The following is a 22,111-nucleotide window of genomic DNA, read 5'->3' on the forward strand; positions in this document are numbered from 1 at the left end:
CTCCTCTCCCAACACCACTCACAAGACTAAATAAATACTAGAGAAACAAGTTAAGCGATTATTTGAAGGTTTGATCTTCTATTTACTTCAACATGACAGAAGTCGGTTCTCTGTGCTGAAATATTACAAAAGTGAAGGTCTGTTGTTTCTTTTGAACAATTTTCCCCCTTTGATCAAACTCTCAACCTAACTGAGAGGTGTGATCAAAATTTAAGGCGTTATCACCACTCACCTACTGCTCTGTATGTCTCAGTTTTTGGTGATGGTGCTTTGTTGCTGAATCTGGGTAGTAGTCACAGGTCACAGCTCCAGGCTCACAATTTTTTAGTCAATCATTTGCTTCATTCCTTTTCTGAGGTCCAGTCTTAGGGAAATTTGCTTGGTGATTAGAGGCTGTGAATATGCATTTAAAGCTTTAGAGAGAATGCTGTGTACCAGGGATATTATTATAGCTATAAGTGGGATAATTCCTAATGTTAAGAGTGAACTCGAGAGCCATGGGTCTCCAAGACCCAAACCAATAAAAATCAAATTAATCAAAGAAAGATCCCATTGAAGGAGTCACCTTTTTAAGCCAAATGGTCTGCTCAGTGATCTTATGTAACTGAGTTTCAGCTTCCCCAGAAGTGTTAATTCTAGGTATAGCAGGTGGTGTTGGCCACAGAACAGCTCAGCGAAAAGATAACCCTGTTATCAAGAACAACTTTGGCCAGAGTCTACAAATGTTTGTTGGGTACCCAGCATCTTAGCAACAGAATATGCACTGTTTCAAGAGTTAAGGAGAGGTTTATGATTACACTCCCATTGTATTTACTCGTAAGCAAGGGGTCATTCAGGTTTTTAGTGCATGTGGGGTGAGGATCTTCTAGACTGAAATAAAAAATTGTTTTAAATTCCAGAGCTTACCCCCTCCCCGCCCTCCCCCCTCCCCCCCAGCAGTGGCCTGGGAGATATGGCTGATGACATTATCTTTCCAGGCCAATGCCAGGGGAAAGGAAAGGAAGGGAAGAAGAGAGCGTTTCATGTTTAGTTAAAATATAAATCTTCATCTGGTGTCTCTAGTGGAAGCAGTCTACTTTGATGTTAGCTATTTCTCTTCCTAGCCAATTTGATTTGGATGTCTCCAGTGTTTGCACAGGACCCACCAATTTTTGCAGCTTTTTGGCTTCTGAGATTCCTGTTAGCACTAGTCTTTACTGGACCCAGTCCAGCTCAAGTTGGACCTATTCCAGCTCCAGCTGGTAACCACCAACAATTCCCGTGGAACTTTGGACTGGGGAAAAGCATTGAACCGACAGACCTCAGCAAATGAAGACGGCAGGCTGATTCCAAACAAACGGGGAACTACAGTGGCTACAGCAATTCCCAGTGTGGAATTTGAGGAAGGATTCCAAACAAATGGGAAACTGCAGACTAAATCATCAGCAGTTCCCAACATGGAATCTGGAGACAGAATCAAGGGCTGGGGTTTCCAAACAAATGGGGAACTAACTGGAAAGCCAATTAGACCAGGAGGTCGATGCAAAGAGAGCAGAACTCACAATCACAAGGAACTTCTCCTGGCTTCAGAAATGGTGAGAAAGACAGTGAACTCAAAAAGGGGGTTGCGGGTACTATGCTTGTCTTTCTCATTGTCCCCGAAAGCCATCAGAAGTTCCCTTTGGATCCCACCACTGCCACCAAGTCTGTTAAAAGCCAAAATCCAAGTGAGTGCATTTGAAGATCTAATTGGCTTTATTCATTAACTCATGAACAGTCAGCATCCCATCTAGCAAGTAGAAAAGTGCTCTGAGGAGCTGTACAAAATGGAAGGCTTTTACAGGTAGAAAGAGTGCAGGACGATATTAAGAGGGTTGATTATTTCAAGCCAGGTGACCTTCCCGTAGAGGAAGGTTGGGGGGGGCGGGGGTCTTAGGCAAATTACCTCACTAGTGTTGACCAGGAAATTCCAGATGGATTGGCTTAAAATTCCACTCCTGGAGGCTGAAATTGCAATTAGGTTAAATATTAAGTCCTGGTGGGGCATAGCACAAGTGACTCCATCTGGGGCCTGTTGTTTCTTTTTAACAGGGGTCATGGTGGGAGGCAAGCCAAAGATGGAAGGAGAGACAGGATGGAAAACAAATTGCAAATCCTAGTCTCAGCCCCCACCATCTGACTGCCAGCAATCAGGCTCTTCCCCAAACCCACCCCTTCTCCAACCCCCATCTCAGTGGGCAGCACCTCCATCTACCCTTTGCCCAAGCCTTCTGAGGAGGAATGTTGGCCCCTGCCTCGCTTTTCCTCTCTTCCCTCAGTCCTCTGCTGGGGAACAATTCCCCACAGGTCTCCCGTGTTTCTGCAGAGGGGTTGATTGTTCTTCGTTCCGGGTGATCTTTTCCAGGATGCCCTGGAATATGTAACTTCTCATACGAAGCACAGGCATGGTCCAGCACGATAATGTTTCTCTCAGGAGCAAAGGGTAGGCTTGCTTACTGCCCATCATAAAAGATTTGGGTTCCCTAAGCTCAGGGTTTCTCTTCCGTAATTCACCCACTCGGTGTGTGGGTACCATCTGCCGTTTTTCATGTCACCCTGTGGAATTTGGGAATCAAAGAACCAATGCAAAATATCTATACTCTAGTTTACTGCTAGTGCTATAATACGCTGTCCATCCTCTCTGACCTGGAATCTTGTGCCTCCTACCAGTGTCCAAGAAACCCCAGGAGGCTGACTGGTAGCTTGCAAGTAAGGTACCATCTTGGACAGTTCACCATTCTTTTTTTAAAATTAATTAATTAATTAATTTATTGGCTGCATTGGGTCTTCGTTGCTGTGCGGGCTTCTCGTTGCACTGGCTTCTCTTGTTGCGGAGCACGGGCTCTAGGCACACAGGCTTAGTTGCTCCATGGCATGTGGGATCTTCCCGGACCAGGGATCGAACCCATGTCCCCTGCATTGGCAGGTGGATTCTTAACCACTGTGCCACCAGTGAAGCCCCAGTTCATCATTCTTGACAGCTACTAACCCTCTCAGCTCCACCCTCCATATTTTTCTGGCATCCGTCCACTACAGCCCCAGTCCTGGCTCCCATCATCTCATGCCTGGAGGGTTTATTATTGTGGGATCCTGTCAGATCTCTACCTTCCCCCCAAGACCCCTTCTCTGCCCTGGTCTAGCCTCCTGATGCAGCTGGAGGGGCTGTTGTAAAGCTCCCAATGATCTCCAGTGCCTCGCTGCCTCGGCTCTTCAGTGGCTCCTGTGATTTGGTAGAAGATTCCATGACCCATGTGGCCCTTGCTGACCTCATCCCCTCCCTTGTGCTCCTCCCCATGTCCCACTTTATGCTCTAGTAATACTGAATTGTAGGAATCACACTGTTCCCTCTGCCCGGACCACTCTTCACACTTTCTTCTCTGGAAAACTCCTACCCATTCTTCAAAACTTATCTCAAGGAGGCCTTTCTGAAGCCCCATTCACCCCTCAGGGACTTAGCATTGGAGATGTAGAGGGTGGGTGAGGGAGGGGCAAGGGCAGAGGACAGACCGGAGGGACTTTGCACGTTCTATCCTCTGGACCCCAGCTGTTGCCCTGGGGGAAGGAAACAAATGGGTGAACAGGACTTGCCCTGGGCAAAGGTTGTCTTCGGCCTTCCAGAGACTGGTTATGGCAGGTTTCCATGTCCAGCTGGGTGGGCTGTATTCTGCACAAGGGTCCTCGTAGAAGGAGGGCGTGAGACTGAAGTCCTGCTGTATGCCAAGGGCAGAGGGGCCCTCTGCTCATACTGCCCTGCACTCACAGGGCCCTGCCACCAGAGGGCGTGCTTTAAAAAAATTTCTAAAAGGTATGAGAGCCTCATCTTGCAGCATCTTGGGTCGTCTGCTGGGACCCAGATAGGAAAGCAACGTAGGAAACGCTGTGATCAAGGTTCTGGATTCTGAGCCTTTGACTCTGATGCATGGCTCCCGAAACCTCTCTGAGATGCTCCAGGTAGTCAGTGGCCCTGAGGGGTCTCGCTCAGCAAATTGCCACTTTCCCTCCGAGAATGCCTCTCTCCAGGACCCTCTGAGGCCATTTGTGGGCACATTTTCTCTCCCCTGCCCTCCTCTAACTGAGTCTCAGAAGCCACTGACACATCACTAAGATCGGAGAACAAACGGGCACAGCTGCACTTCTCTGCTTTGTGACTGGGGGCTAATGTTTAGCAAAATGTAAGAAGGATGGATGGAGGGGGTTACGTAGGAGCTTTCAGATTTGGACAGCTGAGGCTTCCATCTGCCTCCAAACATTTTGTCACCTAAGGCCTTGGGGATAAAGATTTCTATTTCCCAGGCCTTTGCTCCTTTGAGATTTGGAAGGACGTGGGAAGGTACAGCGCCCTTACGCTGCCTCGGCTGCCTGTGCTGGGCGGACCGGAGGTATGTGGAGTTGATGTCCCCGGGAACCGTCTCTGATCAGGAAGTCAACAGGATGTAGAAGACAAATATCCCAGTTTTCATGCAGTGATGGGGCAGGAGGCAGGTAAAAGGGAGCCTTTTGTGGCAACTGGGTCCCCATGGTAACTTGGTCCCCACCCTGCGGTATCTGTGAGGTCACCCTGCCTCTCCCATCTGAAGGAGGGGTAGGAGGGCCAGACATGGAGGCCGTCCCTCCGGTCAGATACAGCCTGTCAGGGACTCTGCTGGTGGTGGTGAAGCTCTCCGCACTGGTGAGTGGTGGTTGAGGGTTGGGGGTCAGGGGGCCGGGGGCCACCTCAGAGCTGCTGGACTCGGCTGGAGAAACAAGGTGGCTGCCTTCCTCCGACAGCCCTCAGAAGCCCCACCCACAAGGCAAAGTGCCAGAATTTTCTCTGTAGAGGGTCACTCCTGTGAGTTGAGCATTGGCCTTCCCATCTGTCTTTTTCAAACACGCAAATGCTGACCGTTAGGGCCACGTCTCCAAACCATAACTCCTCAGTGGGCTGAGTTATCAGAAAAGGGTCCCCTGGGTCTGCTCCTGTGGCAGAGAAAGGGGAGATGATACAGTGCGGTAGAGAAACAGACACAGTTGGATTGTCATCTCAGCTACTTTACTCTTTAGCTGTGTGTCTTGGGGCCAATTACTCCACCTCTCTGAGCCTCTGTTGCCTCTTCCATAGCCAATCTTATAGGATCACGTGGGATATAACAGGTTTCTCTTCTCCCTGGTTTCAGCATCACAAGCTGACAGACGGGAGTGCCGCTCCTATTTCCTGTTTTCATCTTCATTCCTTTCCTAGCTGGCCCCTGGACCCCTTTCCTTTCCCAGCATTGCTCTGCCCTGTTGGCTCTGCTGACCTCACCGTTGGTGGGGCACACAGCCACTCTGGATGGCTGCCTCCTGCACTGTTCCCTAGGGCTTCAAGTGGTCCTGTGGGCCGGGGCGTGCGGGGTCCAGATTGGTGGGCTGGCGATGCTTTGGGGCTGGAGGCTTCGGGCTCTGATAGGGGGCTGTTCAGCTCAGACTCAAGTGAGTCTCATTTGCAGCCTCTTTCCCCGCCCAAGCCCACTCTCTCTCCCAGTGGCTGGGAGACATCACATCTACCCTGTCGCCCAGGACAGGAATCCGGACGTCTTCCTGGGTGCCCCCCTCACCCCCTCACAGCAGGTCAGTCTTTCATTCAGTCACCGCCCCCGTGTCTCACATCTCTCTACCCCAAATGGCACTGCCCTTTGCCCCCAGCTGCTCTCATGACACCAAGAGGCAACTGATATGAAGGAATCCCAGGTGCTTAGGAGAAGAAAATGCCCTGGGTTCAAATCCTGCAGGATTGAGGGCTGAGGGGGATGGTCATTCCTTATATAATAATGAAGAGGATGGTGATGGTGATAAATCAACCTCCTTCAGTCTGGAGGTTTGTAAATAACCATTTAAACCCAAAGGAAAGGGAATTCCCTGGTGGTCCAGTGGTTAGGACTCCGGGCTTTCACTGCCGTGGGCCTGGGTTCGATCCCTGGTTGGGGAGCTAAGATCCCACAAGCTGAGTGGCGCGGCTGAAGCAAGCAAGCAAGCAAGCAAGCAAACAAACAAAACCCGAAGCAGGGACTTCCCTGGTGGTCCAGTGGCTAAGATTCCGTGCTCGCAATGCAGGGGGCCTGGGTTCCATCTCTGATCAGGGAACTAGATCCCACATGCCGCAATTAAGAGTTCACATGCAGCAACTAAAGATCCCACACGTGGCAACAAAGATCCCACATGCTGCAACCAAGACCCAGTGCAGACAAATAAATAAAAAAAAAAATAAATAAAAAAAAAACCAAATCAAATACAACATGAAACACCTTCTAAAGCTCCCTCCTGAAAATGGAGTCCTTCCAAGTGGACAGATAAAGATCCTTGTTGGGGTGGAGGGAAAATGAGGCCTTGAGAGGGGGAGGGCCTGTCCCAGGGTGGCCTGGCAGTCCCACCCCCACAATAAAACTTGGGACAAGGAGGGCTCCTGCCCCCAGTGAGTGGCAACGGGTGACGCTTGTCTCCTCCTCCTCCTGCAGCTGGTCCAGAACCGGGCCCACCTCTACAATTTCCTGCTTCTCAAGATCACCCTCTTTAACCACTGGCTGTCGGGGCTGACCCAGGAGGCCCAGGGGTCCCAGCCACCCCCCAAGATCTCAGCCTGCCCCCTGGGCCGGGTTCTACGGGCTGGGCTGACACTGATAGAGGTCCCTGTGTGGCTGGTGCTGCGGGCGCCCAGGCTGGCGTGGGCGGGCATGTTGGGCTGTGCCCGGGCCTTGGGCCTGGCCCCGAAGCGCCTGGGTGCCTGGGAGCAGCTGGGTCCGTCTGCGGCCACCTGGACGGACTTGCTCCTGTCATGTCTGCACAGCCTGATGCTGGCTGTCTTGCTGCTGCTGCTGCTGATCTGGAGACTGTGCCAGAAAGCCCACTGCTGCAGCCTGGGCCAGCTGCCCCGGAAGGTGAATGGGGTGGGTGCGGGCGGGGCTGGGAGGGCAGGCCTGGGGCACTGGGCCTGGGCTGGGGGGTGGCGGGAGGCTGGCAGCCAGGTAGTGCAGCGTGTGAGCTCCCGGCGGCCCCCTGCCCATCCGCTTGCCCCCCCAGGCTCTGCTGGAGAACCGCGTGGTGCTGGGGACATTGGCGCTGCTGAAGTGTCTGTACTGGTGGGTGGAGAGCGCGGCAGTGTTCACCTCCTGGCACCTGGCCTACCTGGTCACCTGGACCACCTGCCTCGCCTCCCACCTGCTGCAGGCTGCCTTTGAGCACACAGCCCTGCTGGCTCAGGCCCAGGAGGCTGAGCCCCAGACGGCCTCGGGGGTCTTGTTTGAGTCCCCACTCCCTGAGCCCACGGCCCCCAAGGCTGGGCCAGTCCTGCCAGAGCCTGGAACTCCTGGAGAATAAATGTGTCCCTGTCTGCCTTTCCTGTCTAGTCTGACCTAGGGCTTCTCTCTCTGTCCCTCTTCTGTATGGGGCTGGAGGGATGTGTGTGTGTGTGTGTGTGTGTGTGTGTGTGTGTGTGTGTGTGGTGCATGTGTGCCCTAGGGCTGCCTCTGGGAAGGAAATCACGGTCTGCGAGCACCTGAGCTGTGCCAGGTAACTCTCTCAGACATGTTACACACATAATTTTGTGTAAATCACTTGCTAACACAGGCATCCAGATGAGAAAACTGAGCCTCAGAAGGTTGAACTTCTCAAGGTCCCAGAGTAAGTTGGGAGGAGCCAGCCCTGCACCCTAGGCTTTTTGTTTCCTAGAACCCCTAACTTTTTTTTGAACCCCTAACTTTATCTAGGTCCGTGCCCCTGCTTCTTGAGACTGTCAGTGCCCAAGGCTTTAGGGGCAGTGGGTAGTTAGAGACTCTGGCCTCTGGGGGGTGCCAGGGCCTCACACTTCAGAGATTTAGAAAATTCCTTGGAGAAGTAGTTACTCCTCAGCCAGCCTGCAACTAGCCCATGCATCCACTTACACACTTGGCCACTCATTTTCCCACAATCCACCCACCTGTCCATCCATCCATCCATCCATCCATCCATCCATCCATCCATCCATCCGCACACCCACAAAATCCATCCACAAATCCATCTCCCCCAGGGAGAGGGAAACACCCAATATCTCAGCACTGAGCCCTGGCTGCCCAGGCCCTGCCGAGGGGGAGCTGATGTAGCCAACGCAGGCTCAGGCTGCAGTGGGTCAGGTCCCCAGACGGCACCCTGTGGTGAGAGGCGGGGAGGGATGGTTTCTCGGGAGTGAGTGCCCCTTACTCATTCCCAAGCCCGAGGGCCGTGTGGATGTGGGAAGACATTCCAGAGAGCTCTGCCTTGCTTTTCTCCTCCTCCATTCCGGTTCCAAGGGACGTTAGAGCCGGATTCTTGCCCTGCCTCTCATATAAACCTGCAGATGGCCCAGGGTGGGTGTGGGGTGAACGTCCTTCTTGACCCTGCGGGGAGACTCTGAAGGGCTCCCAGCTGGCCGGCCAGGCAGAACACCTGCTGGGGAAGGCCCTGCAAGGCCCTGGTGAAGGGATCAACACAACTGGGATTCTAGAACTCTCACACAGCATGTGGGGAAAGCTGAGTGGAGAAGCGTGTGACGTTGGCCCACGGCTGGAGGTGGGGACTGGGGGAATAGGAAGGACGCCCCAGAGCAGGCCTGTGGAGCTGGATGGCGCTTGAGCTGCCAGGGACCAAGATGGTGCTTGGTACCCGGCCTGGGGTACCGGGAGGGAGGGAGCAGGTGGAGAGGCCCCTCAGAGGCCAAGAGGGGAGGGGAGGTGGCAGGTAGCTGTGCCACCTGGGGAGAAGGGACAGGAGCCAGGGTGGAGCTGGGAACCTGGGCAGTGGATGGCGGTGGAGGGTGGGGGTGGGGGGCCATGGGGGGTAAGGGGTGGGGGGGTATTTTTTCCTTCTACTAAAAAATAATTTCTTATTTTTAATTACCAGAAGTACAGAGATGTTAAGGTAAAAATGTTTCCTTTCTCTGGTTCTAAACGCCTGAGAAACAGGGTCAACGGTGTGTGGAATATCTTTCCAGTCACAATGCGTATGCAAAGCTGCAGGCGTGCGCACGGGACCTGAATAGACAGCACCGATGGGGTCCAGTCATGCTCTGTGTATGTCAGGCGTCCCCTCTGGGTCTCGGTTTCCAGGCCTGTGCAATGTCCGGTGACCGGGTGATCCCCGATGAGACCGCCAGCGTTCGAGGGACCTCGCTATCCTGGACGCCCCAGCTGGGAGGTGGTCGCCCGCTGGACAGGAGGGGCTGGCCTGTGCAGCTCTGTTGGGCCCTTACATGAGCTGAGATCTGGCTGCATGAAGTTACACGTCCAGACCCTGAACATAAATCCTCCCGGGCCTTCCAGGGGCCCTGGCATCGCGGGGCCGGGGCTTGGGAGAAGGGAGGAAGGTGTGAATCTGTCCTTGGATTTTCATCCCAGGCAATGGGAAGATCAGAGGCCTTGGGGTCAGACAGCCTCATGTCTGAATCCTGGACCCACTGCTTCCTGTCTGTGTGATCTTGGGCAAGCCCTTAACCCTGTGAGCCTCAGTTTCCCCCCTGTGAACAGGTACAGCCGTAGCCTTGGGCCTCACGGGGTGTGCCCACCAGCAGTACCCACCCAGGCCTGGTGTGGGAGGTGCTGGGAAGCCCAGCTCCCTCTCCCCGGCCTGCGGCCTTCCCAGGGGCCACAGGGACCTTGTTCCGAGGCTGAGAGGGCAGGCGGTCCGTCCATCTGTCGCAGGCCTGAGAGGGTGGAGGGGCCCTGGCCTGCCAGAGGAAAACAAGTGGGGGACGGTGGGGGGCGGCGGCGGGCAGGGTGGGGGGAGCTGGCTGCAGGGCTGGCCAGAAGCTCCACGCAATCTGTCTGCTATGCAGTCCCGGGCCTGGCCTGTATTTATTTATGCTGAGCGTGTATTTATATCAGCCCCTTTCTCATTAATAGGGCAGGAAATGGCTGGAATTGTTACATACCTGGCGGGCCCAGGGGTCCTACTCGGCCAAGACACACAGGGTCCTGGCCGCCCAGCCACAATGGTGGGGCCCCTTCTCAGTCCCAGGCCTATGTCCTGGCCTTTCATTGACTCCCCCACCTTGCACTGAGTACCCATCTACTTCCTTGGGCTCCTAGTCACCCCCTGAGAGCGGGGCTCATTTTCAGGTCTCTCCCTGTCCTCCGGCTCCTGACCGCATCCCAACCGCAGGAGGGACCGTGGTGTCAGGGGCTGCCGGGGTGCAACTCGCAGGATGGGGGTGCTGCGCAGACCCCAGGCAGAACAGTATAGGAGGCGACGTCAGGGTCCCCTGACTTGGGGATGCGATCCTAGGGGTGGGGGTCTGGGCAGAGGAGGAAGTGAGGGGATGGGAGAGGAGTCTCCTGAGGCTTCGGGGTCATCCCAGGGCTCTGCTCCCCACCAAGCAGAGCTACAAGTAGGCTTGGGCAGCCCCTGTAGCCCCTGGGGCTGTCTCTGTGTTTGCCATCCAACAGGAGCCAGACGGAGGGAGGGCTCCTCCGTGTCTTGCCTTCTGGGCTACCACGGCTCAATGAGGCGTCTCCGCTCAGGGCCGGGCAGCCCCCTCCCCAGCCCTCGGGCCGCCCTCAGAATCCAGCCAGCATCTGTGTCCAGGCCCCAGCTCTTGGGCACGGGCCCCAGGTGGGGCTGCCAGAGCTGAGAGGCGCGGGCCCCTCCCCAGAGCACTCGCCTGACATAACCTATTGGTACATCTCGCCACAGCGCGTTCCCCCCGCTGGCTTCCCCACCCGGGCCGGACTGTACGGGTCCCGCCGACCCTCTCTGGGCTGCTTCGCCAGGGCAGGGTCAGAAGGCGTCTGTGGGATGCCAAACAGCCCCACGGGGCCGCTGTGCCTGCCCAGCCCTCTCCTCGGTGCGGGCCCAGAGGCCTCCTCCAGGCTGGGGTTTCCAGCAGCTGCCGTGAGCGGGTGGGTCTGACCTCCAACCTCTGCCCACTCTGACCGCCATGGCCCCTGGGTCAGAGTCCAGCGCTGGGGCCCCTATGCAGACGTGGGGACGTAAGCTCCGAGGATGAGGGGCCTTCTGAGGGCTTACCCTTGGCCTCCAACCTTGCCCTCTCAGTCACACTTCTAGAGTCTGCTGGAAGGGGTGGGGAGGGGCGGCTCCAGACATTGAGGAGGGGCAGCTGCAGGGGTCTCTGGGCTCCTCTAAGCTGTCCCATTATAAGGACAGATGTGCTATGTGGGGAGAGGAGGGTCCGGCCCAGGGAGGGTACCCCCTCCAGGCTCCCTTAGGAAGGCTTTCCGCAGACACCATGTTGAGCCCCCAGCCTGGGCCAGGGGCTGGTCCCTTGTGCTTCTCCAGCCCGGCCTGGTCCAGCCTGCGCTCCTCTGGGAGCTGCCATCTCTGAGATGGGGACACCGCACCCCACACAGGAGCTGTGGGGAACCTACGTGGCGGGTAAGAAGCTTGCACATGGCTTGCATACAGTGGTGCTCAGTGAGCAGAAGCATCTCTTTTTTTTTTTGGCCGCTGCCACGCGGCATGTGGGATCCTTAGTTCCCAGATCAGGGATCGAACCCGTGCCCCCTGCAGTGGACATGCGGAGTCAACCACTGGACTGTCAGGGATTTCTCCAGAAGCACCTCTTTTCAGATGGGCAGCTGAGTGCCTGGGGTTGGGGGTGCTGGGGGGCAGCGGTCTGGGGTCTCTTGCCTAGCTGGGCTCCTGCTCCCCCACTCCCCGAACAACACGGTTTGGAGGAGGAGAAGGCTGAGGGGTGGCGCCTCCAGGGCAAGGCTGCATCCTCCGAGATTCTCCCGGGGCTGGACTGTGTCCCCAAACCCTGTGGACGCTGCCTCAACGTCTCTTCCCACTGCTCCCCTGGCGTTGTCCTAGGTCACCTAAGTGTGTGGCTGAGAGCATCTGTGTGGGGGTGGGGAGAGGCAGGCATCCAGCCCTGGAAACTGCCCCCCAACCCCCAGCAAGCTGCCTGTGGTCTGAAGGACTTCAGACCCTCTGTTCCCATTGGGGGTCCTGCCTGTCCCTGGCTTGAATGACCCTGGGTAGGTCCCTGGGCTCTGTCCCTTTTTAAAAAAATAATTAATTAATTGGCTGTGTTGGGTCTTCATTGCTGTGCACAGGCTTTCTCTAGTTGTGGCGAGCGGGGGCTACTCTTCGTTGCGGTGTGTGGGGTTCTCATTGCTGTGGCTTCTCTTGCTGCAGAGCACGGGCTCTAGGCACGCAGGCTTCTGTAGCTGCGGCGCCTGGGCTTAGCTGCTCCGCAGCACGTGGGATCTTCCTGGACCAGGGCTCAAACCTGTGTCCGCTGCATTGGCAGGCGGATTCTTAACCACTGTGCCACCAGGGACGTCCCTGGGCTCTGTCCTTGCTCATGAAATGAGGCAGGAGCTTCTGGGTCTGGTGGCTTCTGGGTCAGAGATTTTGTGAACCCTGAATCCCTCTCGGCACCGAGACCCGTGGGCTGGGGTTGGGGGTGCTGGAGAGGGTGTGAGAAGGGAGGCCCAGCCCTTAAAGCCCCAGGCCCCGGACCCGGGTGCTGCCGCTGAGCCCCACAGCCCTCCTGCTCAGACCGCACACATCTGGAGCTGTGTCCCATTCCCACCCCAGGCCCACATCTGGAGTCCAAAGCCAGCTAAACATGGAGCATCTGGGCCCCAAAGAGCCTGCTCCCAGGTTAATGCGGCCCATCTGGGCCCTGGCTGCTGCTCTGCCCTGGCTCCACAGCGGAATGCTGCTCACATCTGGAGGCTGGAGCTCTGTGGCTTTCCCGCCTCACCCCACGCCTGGTGGGGTCTGGAGTGGGTGCTGCCTGGGGTGCTCTGCCCTGAGATGGGGGTCCTGTGTCAGAGGGCTCCCTCTTCCTTTCTGGATGTCACAGCTCACAGGGCTTCTCCTGGGGGCTGCCTTGGGAATAGCTGAGTTTTGCAATGTAGACACGTGTCCCCTGCCTGGAGTGGTGACAACTGCCACTCTGCACCAACTCAACCAGCAGCCACTTGGCATTGCTTGAAAGAGCCTCTAGGGCCCCCAGGATCGCCTGCCTGCCCACCCCCTCCCGGGGTGTCTAGGATGCTGCAGGGTGAACCTCCCACGAGTTGCCAGAGGGACTTCACTGGGTCCCTGTCATGGAGCACACCTCACATGCTGTGCCCACCTGTCACTTCCTTTCTATCGCCTTCTCTGCCAATACCCGTGCTTGGCAGAATGGGGGTTAGTGTCTCCCCAGTGGCCCCAGACTCAGAGAGAAGAGAGCCTGGAAAAGCAGGTAGCCCGAGGGAGCTGGGGCTGGTATGCTGGAAAGACCACTGGGGCAAGGGGTTCCTGGGGCAGAGACACAGCATGGGGCAGCTGGGGGAGGAAGGCAGGGCTGGGTTGGAGGAACTTTCCAGTTGTGGCAACTGCCCGTGGTGGCCTGGACTGGTTCTTCCTCAGTGGGGGACATGACCCTTCTGACCTCACTGGGGACATGGGACCCTAGAGAGTGAAAGCATGTGGGATTCTCAAGTAATTGTGGTAGTGAGCTCCCCGTCACAGGGGGATCCAAGCTGGCAGGGCTGCTTACCATCAGGAAGATGGCAGAGGCTATTCTCACAAAAAGCCCCAAACTGTGTTAGATACCTTTCTATGACTATATTCCAACCCTATAATTCCAAGCGTCTAGGATTCTGAGACTCAGCCTTCTATGACAGGAGGCACAAACAGGCCAGATATTTAGCATGGAGGGCGGAGGGGGGAAGCAGAGGAGAGAGGCGCGGGGAATGCAGAGAAGTGTTGCCAGCCTGTGGCTTGGGGCTGAAGGCTTCGCTGCCTCCCCACCCAGAATGGCCTCAGCTCTGGTGCTGGCCCAGGCTCAGAGGCCTGGGGTGTGAGCACACAGTCCGGCGATTCTGCATCCTGTGGTCAAGCTTTATCGCAGCATCACTGGCCCCGATAGAAAGGAATCCTTTACTGCCGTAGCCTCCAACCTGGAGGCCCTGGGAGCAACAGGCAGTTTAGACCACAGAGCTTCATGCCTCCTTCTGCACCTCCTTATGGAAAATTTGAGTCAACAAACATGCAAGACGGAGACACAAATAAAAAATAACGAGGGCTAGCGTTTATTAAGTATTAGCCACGGGCCAGATACCTTTCTGAGGCCTTTACTCGTATTAACTCATTCCAGCCTCACAGGAAGGAAATAACCGTTGTTATGACTAATCCATTTTACAGATGGGGAGCCTGAGGCTTAAGGTCCACTCAGCCATTGGATGGCAGAGCTGGGATTCGAACCAGGTGGTTTGCCTCCAAAGTCTGTGTCCTTAACCTCTGCTCCTTACTGCCATTCTGCAAGTGGAGTGGGTGGGGGAGACAGAGAGCAGGTGTAGACATAGATGGGGTGAGGGCTGGTGGGGTCTGAGGCTGCCATGCCCAGCCCAGGAGGGGAAGCAGACCAGTCTTCAGATGAAGTGTCGGGCATCCCAGGGTGGTCCCCTGCCTTGACAAGCCAAAGTCAAATAGAGACAGGCTTTGCCAGTGTCGGAGCTGGTTCCCCTGACTCTTCTGGAAGGCAGGAACCTGGAGCTGCTGGGGCTGTGAGGGTCAGCCCTGAGCCTCCCTGCTCTGTGGCCAGTGTGGCCAGCAGGGGGATACCTGCTCCTGAGGTGGGGGCAGCGTCTGGAGGGTCACTCAGAACTTCCAGGGCTGGGGCTTGGGTCTTCATGGATATGAATGTTGGGGGATGGGGGGGGGGCTTCTGCCTGTCTGCCTCTGCCACCACCTCACCTGCCAGAGGAACTGAGCAGACAGAAGGAGGAGGGGCGTTCTGGGGCCACGGGCATCATCTTTGGACAGCTCAGACTGACTTTCCTTGCTCCACTGGTACCTTCTTCTTCTTCTTCTTCTTCTTCTTCTTCTTTTTGTGGCTGTGCTGCGTGGCTTGCGAGATCTTAGTTCTCCAACCAGGGATTGAACCCAGGCTCCGGCAGTGAAAGCGCAGAGTCCTAACAACTGAATCACCAGGGAAGTCCCCACTGGTACCTTCTAGTAACGACTCCCACCCAGAGACCCTGCCCCTCTTGGGCACGAACACAGCAGCCATCCTCACTGGGTACTTCCTTTGTTCCAGGTACAAGTGAGGGCTTGGTCAAAATGGAATATCTCACTTAATCCCCACAACCGTGACAGGAAGGTGTTATCATCACCCCCATTTTACAGATGAAGAAACTGAGTCTCAGAGAAGGTAAATCACTTCCCCACACAGCTGACAGGTGACTCAAATCCAGGTCTGTCTGACCCGCCCCCGCCACCCCTCCCTGAGCCCCTGATTCCCACCCCTGCCAAGAGGGCTGGGAATAAAACTTCCCCCATTCCCCAGACTCCGGGCTTGGACCAGGCTTCCCAGAGCCCCAGCCGCCGCCGCAGTTCCCTAGCTCGGCTGGCTTCAACCAGGATCAGCCTGGCCTTTGGGGGCTGGCCAGGGGCCAAGGAGGAAAACAATGGGAGAGAAAGGGAACGGAAACCCTGTGGAATTGGTGGGGGGGGGGGAAGCCAGGTCGGCAGGGGCTTCTGGACAGGCTGGGCCCCTGGGTCCATGGGGCAGGTGGCAGCGGTGGGGGTCAGGATGCCCAGACCATGCTTCCTGTGTGTGTTTGAGGTGCTCTGGCCCAACCCTGCATGGGGAGACTGAGGCAGGAAGGATCCGCACAGGTCCTGTCCTGTGGTCTTGGGGGTCTTGGCTTTCTTTGGGGGACCCCCAGCCTGAGGAGAAAGTGGAGCAGGCTCCTGGGAGACCCAGATTAACTCTACGCTGCTGAGTTTGGCAAGAGGAGGAAACTGCTGGTTCTACCCTGACAGCAGCTCCCCTGCCCCAGGCAGGCTGAGCACACCGGGAGAAGGGGAGGCGGGCACGGGCTGCACAGAAGGCCCTGACTTGACCCCCCAGTCAGCCCAGCTTCCCCCACAGGCTCACATGGTAGACTTCTGGGGGCCCCTCCGGGCCCCTCATCCCCTCCCCAAGCCCTGGGGTGCTGTACTTTGACATCCATTATGTTATTAACTTGGGGGAGCGCTCAGGTCAGTCCGAACCTAAGGCCCTTGTGCTGCCGCTTGTCAAGGTCCCAATGCCCAGACCCCCTGCTGTGTCCATCCTGGTCCCCAGGACCAGGTCTCTCTTAGCCTTGGTGCTCTGGTCAGTGACCTGAGTGCTCAGGATAGGAGACGGGTCCTCAGAGTAGCCTTTGGATGCTGTGACCCTGCAGCCTCGCTCACTGAAGGCCATCACCTTGACCCCCAGGATGGCAGGGTCCAGCCCTGGTCTAGGCGTCCGGGCTGAGCCCAGGTTTCTGTCTGTGACTCTGGACTGGCAGGTCAGCAGCCCTCGTCAGCTGGTCTGAGGGATGCGGTGGCTGAGGGCTCTGCCTCCAACCCCTCACCTGGGGGGGTCCCTGTCTTGCTCCCCATCCCAACATCCCTGGCCTCACTGCAGGGGCATCTCTTTCCCTCTAGGAGCTGCTATCCTGTGGGCCCTGCTCCTTCCCAGCCCCAGGAGGGGCCCTCAGGAGCAGCTCTCACCATTCACACCTGAGGGGAGGAGATGATAATGGGTAATGGGTGCTCAGGGTGGTGGGGGCCTGCCTGGCTTCTCTGTCTGCCCGGGGGCCCTGTTTCCTGCCTCTGAGCCGAGGATTGGGATGAAGGGCTTTGACGTACTCTCAATCCACCCACACTGTGGGGGCCTCCTTGGTGCCAGCCCCTTGTTGCCTGCCAGGTGCTTGGGGTCAACGCTGGTTGTGCTCTTTGACAGGTTCTGGTGCCTCGGATCACACGCATCCTGTCTCTGGCCTCAGTTTTCCCCTCTGGGGAATGGGGATGGACTTGAGATGTTGACCAGGCTTTCCAGCTCTTGCTGGAGTGAAGCCCACCTCTTGCCCTTGGGTCCAGCCCCCCCACACCGCCTACACTCCTAAGGCCACAGGGCACCCTGACCAGTCCCTGGGCTGTGACTGCGGCAGTCTTTCCAGTTTCCAGCCTGGTGGGCTTTGTCACCAACGGTGAGGAGGGGTGAAGGTCTTCCTGCCTCACCCCCTCCCTCTCTTCAGGGCCAAGCAGCAGGGAGCTTGTGAGGGAGCGAATCCTCCCAGACAAACCAGGCCAGTCAACAAACAGGCAACCAAAACAACAAGGAAAGATTACGAAACCCAGATTCAGGGAAAGAGGCCACTCCAAGCCTCTCTCCAGGACAGGGGGCGGAGAAATGGGGCCAGGCCTGTGGGTCAGAGCCGGCCTGGCCCGGACTATTTTTGTACTGTGTGGGGGGTGGGGGCTGATGAAATCCCAGCTGCGTTTCACCAAAACACTTTCCCCTTAAGCCCGGGATCCATGTGCTGCACACTCACTGTCACTTAACTTATCACTCAAGGCTCTGCGCCACACCCCTCCCCCTCCCAAGAAAGACAAAAACACACAGTCTCTGGCACGCGGGTGAGGTGGGCGTGAGGGGCCGTTGTGACAAGCAGGCTGCCTGTCTTGACCTGAGCTGCCCCCTCCATCTTCTCGCCTCCTTCCATCTCAGCCTGGGCTTCCTCAAAGGCAAGCTGCGGTGCAAGCCTCACGGGGGTCAGGTTGGGAGCCGGGGGGTCCCTGACATCCTCCCCACTCCCACCCCCCCACTCCGTGCAGGAAACAGGCAGCTGCTGAGCCCCGTAGGTCTGTGCGCGGGAATGCCCGCAGGTCACCCCGTGGCCGCGTCACATGCGGACGGGTCTGTGCCAACGACAGGAGATTTCAGTCTGCTTTATCTCCTTGCAGCTTTTCACGTTTGTTGGCTTGTACCTGGTGTTCTGCACCTCAGGGCTGTGTCGGGGTTGGCGAGGGGAGAATCAGACTGGATGGGAAGGGTTTCTGCTACAGGATTCAGTCTTTATCAGACGTGGGGGCTGAGACCTCCGCTTTTACAAACTGCACCGACCCAGTGGCTTCCTGAGCCGGGTGGCCACGGCCACGGGTGCATTCGGTGGTGGGCCCCCACCAGCCCGCCCCACCCACACGTGCACTGATCCCTTGAGCCACTATTTTAGCTGATACCAGAGTGGCTTTTCTCAAAAGGGAGGAACTTCAGGTGGGATAGAGTGGGCCCCCACCTGCCATTTTATTCCAGCTTGGGTGCCTCTCTCTCTAGAGACTATGGGTCCCTCCAGGGCAGGGTGGGGGCTGATCTGCCCCAGATTCCCAGCGCCCGGCACGGGGCTTGGCCTAGAACTCAAGGGCAGCGAATGCTTGCTGAATGAATCAATGCATTTCTCAAGTCACATCAAAGTGCTATTTGCATTATCTTCAGGCCAGATGAATCCAGAGCCACGGCTCTCGGAATAAATATTTGACAATCTGGCATTTGTATATTCTGCAGTCAGGGACAGAGCTCCCTTTCGGACTTGGGCAGGAAGAAAAGCTCCCGTCCCTAGAGAGAGGTGACCCCTGAACTCTCCTCTCACCACATCGGGGATGCCTGTGACTCCCCTTTGCTCTGGTGACCTCTCTGCTGGGCCGTCCCGTTAGCCGTGGTTTCTGGTCCCCCGACCGAGGAGGCAGCAGGGTGGAGCTGCAGAATTTTGCTTTCCTGGGCAGGGTCGGGCAGTTCCTGAAGCAGCGGAGTTGTTTGGGCGCAAACATTTCCCTGTATTGTCCAGCTTCAGAAGGCAGCCAAAAGTCTAGGCAGGAGGGAGGCAGCTGTAGCAGGATTTTTCTCCCCTCCACCCCTAAGAAGATGGGAGCCTCAAAGCACACAGGTGGGGCTTGGGAGGTTGTGTCAGGCCCTGGGAGATGCAGAGGAACAAGCAGGAGACAGAAGAGGGGGTTCTGCTGGGTAGGGCTCTGGAGACAGGCGGATTGGTCTCCGATTCAAGTCCAGCCAAAGGATGAGGCTGTATCTGCCCCAGGGGATGCTGGGAGATGCCATTACTTCCTTGCAGGCTGGGTTTTCCAGGCCAGCCACGGTTTTCTCTTCTGATGCAGCAGATAGCCAACCTCGCCTCTCAGCTAAGCTTGCCCCTCCTCCTCCTGAGGCTTCGGCTCTTTGACACCTTCTCTGGGGTCGGTGGCTCTGAAGGTGGAGCCTCCTGGAGGCTGAGAGAGGGATGTCCGTGCAGTACATTATTCAAGTCTCAAAAAATACCCAAGTTACAGATGGGGAAGCTGTGGTTCAACTAGTAACTGGGAGGGGAGGAGCCCAGAGCCCTCTGCTGCCATAAGGTCCCAATGCCCAGACCACCTGTCCCTGTGGGTCTCCGAGGTCCCTGCTCTCTCTGTCTTGGGACCTTTTAACAAAATGTTCCCCTGACTTCTGCTTTTCCTCCCAGGAATTCCAGAAAGAAGCTCCTCTGTGTCAAGATGGCAGGGGGCAATGCTGCTTTGCATTTTGGGTGTGTTTCTCAAGTGACGCTCCCTGGAATGTTGTTTTGGGAGAGGAAAAAAGTTCTGGACCCAGTAAGGTGGGGAAACGCTGGATTTGACAAAGTCAAACAGGCTTTTCTTTCATGGGACTTCTCAGAAGCTTTAATGTCTACTTTGATCTACTAAGAAGGGGCCCCGGAGTGCTGTGTTTCCCACATTTATTTGATACGGGTGCCACATTTCCTCATGAAATCTTTCCTAGGACAAGTTGCACATACTCTAGGCCATGTCGGTTTTGAGGACACCTCAGGGATTCTTATAAATATCAAGTCACCCAGCAGAGATAGTGGCTGTGGGTAAAGATGCTTCTTTTGTCATGTCGAGTGGGAAATTGCCCTTTCAACATTGGAGGAAGTTGGCCAATGGAGGTTTCCCATGTCAAGCAAGTGCGGAGATCTGGCCACAGGATTTGTCCTCCCTTCCTTGGCACTGAATGGAGAAGAGCTGGCAGGGGGACAGGACAAGGAAGTAAGGACATACCTTGTTCATCCCTCTAATTTATTCTGAAAATATGAGTCATGATTCGGTCAACTGTGACCAAGAATGGGCAAGACCCAAGCAGTTGGGAAGCTGGGAGGTTTTCACTCATCGAGCTGCTGTGAAGTTCTGGAAAGGGCAATCCCAGCTTCAGGAGAGATCTGACTCCAAGACCAGATTTGGGGATGAGCTACCAGGGCTCAGAACATGCCGGGTTCTACCATGTAGCTCCCTGTCCCCTCCTGACAGCTGAAGTCCCTGGACCCCACCGGCAGACTCAGCTCTGCCTCAAACTCTGGGGCTGGGCCTGACCTCAGCTAGGGCATTTCTGAAGGAGCCAAGTTCAGTGTCCAATCTTGTGTCCCAATTCTAAAAATGGAGGCTCGATTTTGCTCCCAGGACCCCTCTCATCAATTCTTTCCCAGCATAAGAGTCCTGAACCCCAGCTGTGTACTGGGGACCTTCTTGTCTGCTACTGGATGTCCCCAGCTCTGGCCTCCTGCTTCGTTCCCAGGTCCCAGGTTCCTGATGCTAAATCCCATTGACCTGCTGGACCCCTTTCTTCCGTCAACTCTGGCTCCTCTTTGCATCTGCCTGGGCTCCCAGCCCCCTGGATGGGCTTTTTGCAGGTGATATTGTCTGAGAGCCTGCTGCATCTCAGAAGGAGTCCAGCCGTTCAGTTCTTTTCTCTTCCGGTCTGCAGCTCTCTTGGACACCAGCCAGGCAAAAAGGAACAGTTCTACTCAAGCCTGGGGATAAGACCAGATCTCTTGAAACTCATTCACTCACTTGTTCATTCATTTTTCAATTACTTATTATTTGTATCAATGTTTGTGGACTTAAGTAATGTCACATTCTAAGTCAGTGGTCCTCAAATTTGAATGGGCAGCATGGGACCCTGCAGGGTTATTAAAACACAGATCACTGATTTAGTAGGTGGGGTCCAATCATTTACATTTCTAACAAGTTCCCAGGTGATGATGTTGATGCTATGAGTGTGGGGACCACAGAGAGGGCAGATCTAAGCCATTATCAGCTATCAAAGCCCACCTGTGGACTATCTTATCAGGTCATTGAAACTAGAAGCTTCCATAAGAGAGATCTGGATGGAGTGAGGTCTGGAAGGACCTGGACTTGAGTGAGGAGAGAGAAGATGAACCAAAAGACAGACAGAAGCCGAGAAGGCTGGTTTGGGGCATGGAGGATGAGTCTGTCTCTTTCCTTGGCTGGACCAGCCCTGGAGGTCAAGGTCTGGGGCAGGAGGGAGGCAGGCAGGCCTAGGAAGTCTGGGGCCATGGTGAGCAGAGGCTGAGATTCGGCCTCGGGCCCAATGCACCTGACCTGTGGATCTGGGAACAATGGCCTGGCCGGTGCTGCCTGGACTGCTGCCTGGCACATCTCTGTTTTCCTTCCCAGCTCCCATCTCGCCGACCTCTCCTCGCTTGCTCTCTCTCTGGCGGGCCCATCCTGTCCGCTGGACCCTGGACAGCACATTCCTTCGTGCTGATCCTTTCCCGGCGGCTGTGAGCGCATGTTCTCACAGTGAGACGAGGAGAGAGGCCAGGGACTGGGGCGAGGCAGAAGGGGGCTCAGGCGGGCCTCCTTGGGGCCCTGGTCCTGCATTCAGAGACCAGAGGGCACCCGGGAGGAGAAAGGGGTTCCCCAGGATCCAACCAGCCCTGGGAACTTGGACTGCTTCCTCTCCAGCCTTGTGTGTCCTGCTGTTAGGTGAGGACCAGACACTAGGGGCACATGCACAGACACCCTCTGTAGAGTGTGGCTCTGGTCCAGCTGGCCCTGGGCATGGTCTCTCCCCCTTGGAGGAAGGCTCAGTGACACAGAGGAATGGTCCCTTCCAGAACAGGACCTCCCCCTGGGTCAGGCCACCATTCCTGAAAATCCTGTACTGCCTCTCTCTTCCCCACAACTGGTTGGCCCCCACACTCAGAGGGTCCTGCGGCCTCGTCCTGCTGCAGAGAGGCCGGGGGTTCACGTCCTGGTCTCCCTGGAGTCTTTCCTGGGCTGTTTATGCTGGGCCAGGTGTCCACCTTGGGGTCAGGTTCAAGGTTCAATTTGGAATTGTGATTAAGCTCAGTTTGGGCTGGGCTCAGGTGTCAGCCTGTATTTCAGGTTGGAGTTCAGTCTGAGCGTGGAGTTGGGGTTCAATTTGGTGTCAGGTTCAGTCTGGGGTCACGGTGGGGCTTAGCCTAGGGTGGGTGCTGGGGTCACTCCGGGTTTGGGGTCAAGGCTTGGACTGGCATCTGACTAGACCCTC

The 22,111-nt window shown here is 56.2% G+C and overlaps 1 protein-coding gene across 1 annotated transcript; it reads left to right on the top strand.

Moving 5' to 3' along the window:
* Positions 1 to 4,586: 4,586 nt before the first annotated feature.
* Positions 4,587 to 7,356, top strand: TMEM270 (transmembrane protein 270). Its single transcript, XM_057695597.1, has 3 exons — positions 4,587 to 4,687; positions 6,489 to 6,908; positions 7,051 to 7,356. Exons 1-3 carry the CDS (start codon positions 4,616 to 4,618, stop codon positions 7,345 to 7,347), a joined length of 789 nt encoding a protein of 262 aa, XP_057551580.1. The 5' UTR covers positions 4,587 to 4,615; the 3' UTR covers positions 7,348 to 7,356.
* The last annotated feature ends 14,755 nt before the right edge of the window (positions 7,357 to 22,111 follow it).

This window comes from Hippopotamus amphibius, chromosome 9, assembly GCF_030028045.1.
Source record: "Hippopotamus amphibius kiboko isolate mHipAmp2 chromosome 9, mHipAmp2.hap2, whole genome shotgun sequence".
Classification (NCBI taxonomy): Eukaryota; Metazoa; Chordata; class Mammalia; order Artiodactyla; family Hippopotamidae; genus Hippopotamus; species Hippopotamus amphibius.

Bases quoted from the DNA above. Each gene is read 5' to 3' on its own strand.
- TMEM270 (XM_057695597.1), top strand. From the start codon at position 4,616: ATGGAGGCCGTCCCTCCGGTCAGATACAGCCTGTCAGGGACTCTGCTG. The intron at 4,688-6,488 runs GTGAGTGGTGGT...CTCCTCCTGCAG, and splicing joins TGGTGAAGCTCTCCGCACTG to CTGGTCCAGAACCGGGCCCA. The intron at 6,909-7,050 runs GTGAATGGGGTG...TTGCCCCCCCAG, and splicing joins TGGGCCAGCTGCCCCGGAAG to GCTCTGCTGGAGAACCGCGT.